Raw genomic sequence first — 10026 nt, forward strand, 5'->3', positions numbered from 1 at the left:
GGCTCCCGTCTGGCTGGAGGAGAGCGGCTTTGGGTTGTGGTAGGCGTTGGGGGGCTTTGAGTGGAACGGTGCTGTGCCTCTTTGGGCAAGGGGAGATGGTTGGTTTCTGGTTACTCGTGGGCCTGCTGGGCTTGGGGGATTTTTTCACAAAAATTGTATTCATTCTCTTTCACGTGTTCAGGAAAGAGTCTTCCAAAGAACATTTCTGATGGGCCCTCGTAAGCTGTCTGCTGTGAATGTCCAACTTGTTAAGATACTCAAAAAAAAAAAAAAAAGGTCATACAGAAATCCTGCTAGGCCTGTTTGCTACTGCAGAAGGCTTCCTTTCTGGTGGGCAGGTCGCCAGTCAGAGTAACTGCTGAGAAGCAGTATGGTCTTTGCAAGGGGGAAGTCTTGGGGTGCAGGAGGTGCCCCTGCAGCAATAGTCTCTCCTGGAAGCAGTTTGTTTTTCAGCTATTAAAACTAATCTTTCTCCACTTTTCTTGATGTTAGTCAGAACACTATTCATCCAGAAGGTTGGGCTGGATAACTTGTTGAGATCTTTTCTAGCCTCTTCCTTCAACTTAAAGGAGGAAATGGAGCTGTTACAACACTGTACTTCATTTCACCCCTGCCGAAACTCCACTCTTCCTTCTCGTATTCTCTTCTGGTTTGCTTTCTTTGGGAGTATGTGGTTTCTTAGACATCCTCCTCATGGAAATTGTTGGGGGGGGGGGCAAAAGGTAGTGTTTTGCTGTCACCACAAGTCATCTTGTTTTCATCGACAGGAGAACGCTTTAAAAAATACAGGTGTGCTACATTCTAGAAGCTAGCTGGCCTCTTAAACAGTTTTTTCTGTTTTTAAAAAGTGTGTGCATATCATTTGCAATCAGGGTATGGAGGAAAACTTGCTTTTTTTTATCTTCTGATGCAAATATCATTACTGCATTGCTTTACGTGGAAATTTAGTATCTAGTATAAATACGGTTTAAACAAGCATTCCTAATCTGGATAAGATGAAACGTATCATCCATGTCAGAACTCTCAGTTCATTCACCTGCAGGAATTTTCATTGTTGCTTTTGAATACAGCTTTCAAGTCTGTCTTTTTAAAGTTGAGAAGGTAGGAAAACCAGCGAATCAAACCAGAACTTTTCTCCTAGCTTTAGCTCAACTGTTCTAATTCAGACAGTAATCATTTAACAATTGGTTTCTAGACCTGAATGGGTTCAGACTGGCTATGTTGGAAAATTGTTACTTGAATATAGTAGAAGTTCGGTGTTCAAGTTAAAAAGATTATAATGCAGTAAACAGACAATTTCCCCCCCCCCGCCCCGTAATGCAAAGACCAATTCAAGTGGGGAGTGATACTGGGTAATATTTTAAATAGCCTAACTTTTTTCGTGTTCCATACTGGAATTGGATAATAATCTCCATAGTTTTAACTCTTGAAGTCATGATAGTTTCCTTTGAATCTTTTTTTGTTGCAACAATTCCCTTGTCTGGGAAAGTCTCTTAGAGAGAACAGAATTTCAGTACCATTACTATTGTGTTGATTCTTGTTTCTGCTATTCTTTTTCTCTAAATGAAGCAGGAGTTCCTTCAAATCATGAAACCACCCAGTTGACAAAGGAGATGAGGGTGGGAAGGAGAAGAATTCAGATACAGATATTATGAATTAAGATACTATGACTGATGGTTTACTTATAGGGGGAGATTTGTCAGCCCAGCACCACCTTAGCAGTTTTTGGTGCTTCTGTAGCAGCTAAACTGCGTGGGAAGATGCAAAACTATTAATTTAACTAAAGTAGATATTAAAAAACAATTATGCAAGTTTATGTAGCTATAGATAAAAGGAACTCCTGTGCAGCCAGCAGACTGTAAAGGGTACAGTGATGTTAATTAATTAAACCCCCCTTCAATTAAATTAACTGTTAGAAAATAACCTTCATTTCCATCATGTGTCCCTGTCTCCTTTTTCCAAGCGTACAGCCAGATATACAGGAAAAAAAATCTTTTTGAGAAGAAGCTAGGGTAGCTCGACTGGAAGGAGAAATGAGAGAGATGTCTGATTCTGTCTTTATGCAGATTTTATCTGGCATATTCTATCATCTAAGAAAACTTCTGTGTTAGGCCTTTCTTCTTTTTCCTGCCCAGATACTATAAAATAGTGTATCCTCTTGTCAAATGCAACTAACGAGTGGCAGACAGACTGCTCTTCTCACTTAACATCTGTATGTGAAACTGAATGCTCTATATTGATTTCTGCTGCTTTTTTAAAGTGTGATGCTTCAAAATGTTAAAGGAAACTAAAAAGTTTATTGGTAAATCCCTTCAGCCAGCACGACCTGTGCATCATCTGTCTTCTAAACAAGGTGAGTAGCATGGCTAAGATACAGTTCACTTTGCCAAAGCTTCAGTTTCTTTTAACGAAATAACAAGGACGTGTAAGGTGACTTGGATTTTTTTTGTTTTGTTTTGTTTAAATGACTTTGTTCAAACTATAGTGATGTATAAATGTCTTGCTGTGTGTTGATCTTACTACATCATCTCTGTGATAAAATCTGAATTTAAACTCTTTTTGGTGGTGTTCTTTTTTGGCATTTGAAATTCTGGCTTCAGAAAGCTGGATCAGGCTTCTCTGTTAAATTTGGATATCTTGGGTTAGTTGACTCCTGCTATTGAAAACATAAAATACACATAATTTAACAAACGAATTATTGTTTAGGTTTCATTGCAAGTACAGTATACTGCACCGTACCATTCTTATCTAACCTTCATACAAGTTTAAAACAAACAAAAAAACCTAAGTAAAAAATCATGGAGTATTTATGTCAGGTGTGTATATTGTTTTTGTTTTTAAATGTCTGTATGCCTTCTAGATACTGCAGTATTACAGCTATTATTAAGTTAGAAATTTTTGGTGGCCAGAGAAACAGTGACAGCTGTGCTGATGTGGACAGAAGCTAAATGATATGATAAATCTTTACTTTGTTTAAAAGTCATGGAAGAAATGGAAGAATGGTCCTATTGTGATTTAGAGCTTTTAAGTTGTGAATAAATGCCCACATAATCTCTTTGCAGTTGGATTTTGGTAATGTTCTTGTGGCAGGTATCACAAAATGAAAATGTGGAGTCTATTTAAAATGTTTTTTCTTAATGTTTTCTCTTATCTTCACCGGCATCAGCCATTGCGTTAAACTTTCAGACTGAATTACCTAGCAACACTGAAGTATGTTTGCAGAGTAAGGTTGACTGGGTGAGTATTGAGTAAATAGTCAATGACAAAGTTGAGAGAGTGTGTTCTAGAGTGCTGTAAGTTGGAAGTCAGCTGATCCCTTATGTTACCAAATGAAAAGTAAACTGTATTTCCACCTAGGAGTGTCCTTGAATCCATATGTTATAAACCATCAGTGTCAGAAGTACTAAAAAGAAGTAGGAGTTTCAGGAATGTCTTTCCCTGATATTTGTATGCACTAGTAGCTGAAAAATATTTCTTATGAGTTACTTATTTAAGAGTCTTATGAAAGTCCATGTGGCATTTCTTTATTCTTCATTGAATTTAAGACAGCTATTCTAAACTTGAAGTACACATATTCATTCTTTGCTTATTATGTGTAAAGAATAGCATTAGAAATAACTTTTTTTTTTTTTCAGTTTTGTTAGCACATGCACAAATTCATTTGAGGAGCAAACTTCACAAAACTAGATAACTGAACAGTTCCAGTGCATTCTGTAGTTCTGTTTCATTGACTCTGCTGGACCGGGCAATAAATGGGCCTTAGCATTCAAAAAACCAGAAGCACTCTAGTGCTTTATTGCCAGAAATACTTGGCTTTAGACATGGTACAGTGTGTCCTTCGAACTTGAAATTGGTTGTAGCTGTTTGCTGCAAAATGAAATTTGTAGTGTTCCAACTAGAATGCTTAATGTTTCATGGTCTGAATTTGATTTTCTGTTGATACTGTTTGAACGTTCTTCTGAGCGTATTGAAAGTTTTAATTTTTTTTTTTTTTGTTAGACCTGTTCCTTCATTCTTTGTTTCAGAAGAGGTCTAACAATCCTGTAGTCCTTCCTTTATTGTATGAAGCTTCTGGAAGCTGCCTTTGACTTCAAACAAACAAAAAAGTCAAGGTGTTGGCAGCTTATCCTTGATCACGCATAGGGAAATTAACAGTTATGCTTGTCTCCTGAGCAGTATGTATTTAGGAGAGCAGACTGTTCCCTTTTAGAGCAGGCCTGTGGTCAGCAATGTTGTAGTACTCCGTTTCATCAATATTTGGCTACGTGTAGCTACATACTGCATTTCTTTGATGTTAGTATAGCTGTTTTTTTTTTTTTTTAACTTTTTATTTGGCATAGAATCTTGAAAAGGCTTTTTAATACTTTTGACTGTCAGCTGTTTCATGGGTACCTCCAAATACCAGCTGACTAGCACCCTGTGAACCCTGTTGGGCAGCATTGGCCTGGAGGCTGGCATAGCAGCTTCACAGAATATTTTTTTAAGCAGGAACATTATCTAGTTCTGAAGATATCGGGATCTGAAGATGATTATACAGAGTTGTGTATTACCACTCTTTAATGAATCTTGCTGAACATTCTCTGTTTCAGAAAGCGTCAGTGATGATCTGAGAAAGCTGTACGTTGTTACCCATTTGCTCTTTGGCTTCTGATATGGTGAAATAATGTCCCCACTCCTAGAATAATATATATATTTTTCACTTCAAGAAAATTGTTCTTTAAAATTGTTGTTGTATTTCAGGTACTTTAAATCTTACTGCCTTTTCGGCAAGACAGTAATAGTGCTCTGTATCTACAATCGTAAAACTTAATTATCCTCATCCCCTTTTCTTCCTCCTCCAATATATTTCCTTTTACAGAAGATAAATGAGCACAACACTAAACACACTGTAAGGTGAAAAACAACTGTTGACGTAACATTTAGTATTGCTAAAGGAAAACCAACTTGTTACAACTTTTTATACCATTCATAGTCTTAGGTAGTGATGATCTATTAAAGAGAGAATAAATATTCAAGTTGACGGGGTTAGGATACAGGAAATGCATGTTACTTTCCAAAAAGTGTGGTGAATGGTGAAGATTTTAAAAAGTAAAGCAGATTGTATTTGCCACTAACTTATAAATAGATTTAAAAAAAAAAAAAAGGCTTTAGAAACAAAAAAAAAAGCCAACTCTGACAAACCAGGTTCTTAAAGCAGTGAAAGAGCTGAAGAAGAATCTGGCAACTGAATTCTCCAAACTGTTTTACTCTGGGATATTTAGTATGCACACTTAAAGCTGCTTAGACTTCTGCCAGGAAAAAAAACATCGTTATGGCACATAGGAGTGCTGGTCAGTGTTAGATTCAACTCTGAGTATAAAGGACAGTGAATTACAGAATTAAAACTACTATCTGAGGAACTTATAGTCTGAAACTTGTAGTCTTAAGCCTTAGAAGTGGAGAAGAGCTACTGTTAATGATGAGCACAGTGATAGTGCTTGTATCTAAGATGTTATCCTTGATTCTAGGGAATTTCCACCAAACTGGTGTTCAGAGTGAAAGTGCCTGAATACTCACTGTGCCCTAACTGGATAATTTAAAGCAAAGAATACTTTTTATTCCTTTATGGTATGCAAAGAGTTTTCAGAAGATCTGGAGAGTGTTGAGTCCCCTACCTCAGATCTATTTGAGGTAGAGATAGAGGCTTGAAAAGTTTCTATCAGTCAGTATCAGTTTTAATTTACTACTTCTTGACTACCATTTAAAAATTATGTTGAGCTTCAGAAATACATGCCCTGCTCCAGCGATACGCTTTATAGATGGATTCCATTCTTGTAGATGAATTTCAGAGAGGAACATGTGTAAGACTATTGTTGTGAGTGGTGATACTCAAATGTTAAGTTTTGGACTGAAAACCAAGCATAGCAGAATGATATTATAAAGCAGTTGGCAGGATGATGTGATGAGAGGTGGTGCAGGAAGCAATGTAAAAATATTGTGGTGACATTGTCTGGCGCATTGCTGTAAATTCTGCTTTATCATGCATGTCTTTTTCTTGGGAATTTGAGAATGTGTTAAATCCTTGTTTGTACTTGGAAAGAGCCTTTGAATAGCTAAGACTTGTAAAGACTAGTTGAGCACCACAAAGCAGTTAGAATTAGCAGTATGGCTTTCTATTAACTTAATTCTCTGAAATCCCTGGATTTTTCAGATTTTTTTCCCCGTAAGTTTTAGACAAATCATGAAAAGATAACTAAATTTCAACCACAGAAAATGGAAGTGCGAGCAGGGTGGATAATACACTAGAAATGTTTTGCCATTTCACAACTTGTAGTCAGCGCACCGTGAAAGCTGGTGGTGTAGTTACAGTACAAAGTGTTAACTGCTGTTTCTGTCCAGCAAATAGGATCTCTTCCACTTTTGACAAATGCTTCCCAAAATTTTCAGGTCTTCCTGCCCCCGCCCCCCCGCCCCCATCTGTCTCAGAATGAGATTAAAATTCCTCAGCCAAACCGGTGGAGCTTTTTGGGAGCCAAGACAAACTGTTGAGGATAAACTGCTTTCCGACTTTCCAAAACACTCACTTCAAGGTTTTGGCAGCTGGAAAGAACTCGTCGTCATACTGTAGATGTTAGGTCTTGATGCTTAGGAAACCTTCAGCTGAGTGAGAGAGTCCCAAGTCTCTCTTTTGGTCTTAAGGAAAGTCCTTCCTGCTTTTACTATTCCCCAGTGTAGCAGCTTCTGCCTGTGTTCTGGGTGAGATAAGAGAAAAGGAGGAGATAACTGTGTTCTTCTTTAAAAACTAGCAATAACACTGTAAAATTCTGTCTAAAAGATTGCTGCCTCAAATGTGCTTACCTATACTGCTTTGTAGGTTGTTGAACTATTCCTTTATTGTATGTAATAAACAGTCTACAGGTTCAAATTAAACTTCTCAGGTGTTTTACATTACCAGTATTCCTATTTACAGTTTTCTGCAGTTATTTTGCAGTACTTTAATCTTTCGAGTTAGAGGTGCATCAACTGTTATAAATAGCTGCAGTTCTGACTACAGTTTAATTTGCACAAGACTGTTTTTTTTCAGACTTTTTATACTGTAAAGAAGATGGTGATTCATTTGCAAGGAGTAGAAAAAATTAACAGAACCCAGTTTTCTTCGTGCACAGAAAGTATTAATTGTCCAAAATCTTGGTGACTGGTGAAAGCAAAATTGATTACTGAAACTGTGCTACAACTGTTATTACTGTTACTTTTAACTAAGAAACCCAGGAACATGCATCCTTGTTTTAATATGTTTAAAGGAAACAAGCGTCATAACTAATTTTGTGAAGTATATTAAAAAATGTTTAACTCTTTCCTCCCTATTTTAGTTATCTGAAATGACTGAAGTGAAAATCTTAACTCAAACTGTGATGCCTTGTCAACCAAAACAGCATGAATCAGAAGCAAAAAAAGGTAAAATATTGCATGGAGATCTGTGTCAGAATTGTATTTTCTGGATGGAAGACAGTTGAACTTTGAGGAGATGTGGGCTGCATATTATTTTTTCTGATGAGCCAGTGCTTTGAGAGTTTGGCTTCCTTCTGTACCACAATTTGAGAGCAATATGAAACCTTTCTGTCTTTCACATAACACTGTAGAGAAAGTGTAAAACTTGGCCATACCTGAGGTGGGAAACCTCTGCTGGTAGACTTGCTTGCATATGAGGGTGTACCTGTCCCTTTTTTAAAAAACAAAAAAAACCCCAAAAACAACAAAACAAAACAAAAAACAAACCCCGAGCATAAAAAAAGCTTCTTCACACAAAATCCTGTTTTTGTGTAAATTGCTTCTGTGTGTAGAAGTACAGGTTTGAGTTGCATCCCTTAGGTTGTTGCAGGGGTCAGTCATGGCATACAATCTTTAAGACTATTGCATGTAACCAATTTAAGAATTCTGTAGTTTGGCTTCCTTTTCCTACTCTTACTACAATGCTTTTGAAATACTAATTTTCTGATGGTTAGAAATCACTTCATTTCTTTTATGATTAGTCCTGGACAGTTTGTTCTTGTGTCAACACTGTCCTTAAGGTTTGCTCCTTATGCTTTTCTTTCTGTACTGCCTGTTACTCAGTACTCATAAAGCATGATAGTGTTTTTGTCATGGTTTGGTAGGTTAAACAAGCTGAACTTTTACTCTTTTTTTCGTTAAGGGATAATCTCAGATCCCAAATGTATTCTCACAGTCCTTTCCTCTGCACTGCTTCCTGCCTAATTCTTCATTTTTAAACATGTTACAGGAACTGCGACAGTGATCCACGTTAGGTCATCGGTTCATTGAGACAACTTTTTCTGTTAATGTCTTCCTGTAATCAGGCATCTCAAATCTCCATCTGTAATCTCCAATCCTTAAGTAATCTCGGGAGAATTGGTTTGTTCTGTTGCTTTTAGTATTCAACAATTGAAAGAATTCTGTTAAGTTTTATTGAGCCTTTCCTGTTTTTCCTCAGTCTGAGGTTACCATCACCCAGGTTCTTGAACAGTAATCCTACATTGGTGTGTGTTACTGACTTGAAAGTAAGTCTTCCATGTATCCCCTTTCAGGCTCAGGTTTGTTTCTTTTATTCTTGATCTTGGTAAATAGAATAATGTTCTGTTCTTTGGATCTAGTCTGGTGTCAGGCTTGTCAAGTTCTATTTGTTTGGTAGTAGCTTTCTGATCCTTTCTCATTGATTCTGCTTGTGGTGTGTAGAGACTATTGTGTTCTACAAGATCTTAAATGACTTCTCATCAGATCCTGGTCTCTTCAATAAGCCATCACTTTTGATCTTTTTTAGTGGTTAATTGCTCTGTGATACCTTCCTGGGTCTATTCCACGTTTGTCCATAATGTCAAACTTTTCCCAACAGTTGTTTTCAGAGGGCTTTTGTTTGTTTGCTGATTGTTGTAATCCTTTCCTTCAGAGTAATACAACTTCAGAGGTCCTGTTGTTCAGTTACTGCCTACAAATAGGTCTTTTTTTTTTTCTTCTTCCCTTCCTCTCTTCCATTGCACTGTGAAATTTCCACTGAAACTCCATTTTTATCTCCAGCTGTACCTTAAGTTCTAGATAATAATTTCCATTTGATATCTGCTCAGTGGTAGTATGCCTCCAATTATCTGTCTCTACAGTTCTTAAGTGCTTTTTACTGCTATGTCAGTCTCCTCCTTGCTTTCTCTTAGAATCATAGAATGGTTTGGGTTGGAAGGGACCTTTAAAGGTCATCTAGTCCAATCCCCCCTGCAATAAGCAAGGACATCTTCAACTAGATGAGGTTGCTCAGAGCCCCGTCCAACCTGACCTTGAATGTTTTCAGGGATGAGACGTCTACAACCTCTCTGGGCAACCTGTGTTTCACCACCCTTATAAAAAATTTCTTCCTTCTATCTAATCTCTATCTTCCCTCTTTTAGTTTAAAACCATTGCCCCTTCTCCTGTCGCAACAGGCCCTGCTAAAAAGTCTGTCCCCATCTTTCTTATAAGCCCCCTTTAAGTATTGAAAGGCCACAATAAGGTCTCCCCGGAGCCTTCTGTTCTCCAGGCTGAACAACCCCAACTCTCTCAGCCTTTCTTCATAGGAGAGGTGTTCCATCCCCCTGATCATTTTCATGGGCCTCTTCTGGACCTGCTCCAACAGGTCTGTGTCTTTCCTGTGCCGAGGGCTCCAGAGCTGGATGCAGTAGGGGCTCACCCCACCTCCAGGTGGGGTCTCACCAGAGCAGAGTAGAGGGGCAGAATCCCCTCCCTCGACCTGCTGGCCACGCTTCTTTTGATGCAGCCTGGAATACATATGGTTGGCTTTCTGGGCTGTGAGCGCACATTGCTGGCTCATGTCCAGCTTTTCATCCACCAGTACCCCCAAGTCCTTCTCGGCAGGGCTACTCTTGATCCCTTCATCCCCCAGCCTGTGTTGATACCGGGGGTCGCCCTGACCCAGGTGCAGGACCTTGCACTTGGCCTTGTTGAGCCTCATGAGGTTCACACAGGCCCACTTGTCCAGCTTGTCCAGGTCCCTCTGGATGGCATCCC

At 38.4% G+C, this 10026-nt stretch overlaps 1 protein-coding gene across 1 annotated transcript in view; it reads left to right on the forward strand.

The window, feature by feature from the left end:
* The window catches only part of LOC103917332 (chromosome unknown open reading frame, human C8orf88), a 26702-nt gene that overhangs the window by 11013 nt on the left and 5663 nt on the right, over positions 1-10026 (forward strand). The window contains exon 3 of the mRNA XM_009324455.1: positions 7350-7434. Within this exon, the coding sequence (XP_009322730.1) occupies positions 7350-7434 (85 nt within the window). The remainder of the gene's footprint in view (positions 1-7349; positions 7435-10026) is intronic.

The sequence above is a fragment of the Pygoscelis adeliae genome, unplaced genomic scaffold (assembly GCF_000699105.1).
Source record: "Pygoscelis adeliae isolate BGI_AS28 unplaced genomic scaffold, ASM69910v1 Scaffold145, whole genome shotgun sequence".
NCBI classification, from domain to species: Eukaryota; Metazoa; Chordata; class Aves; order Sphenisciformes; family Spheniscidae; genus Pygoscelis; species Pygoscelis adeliae.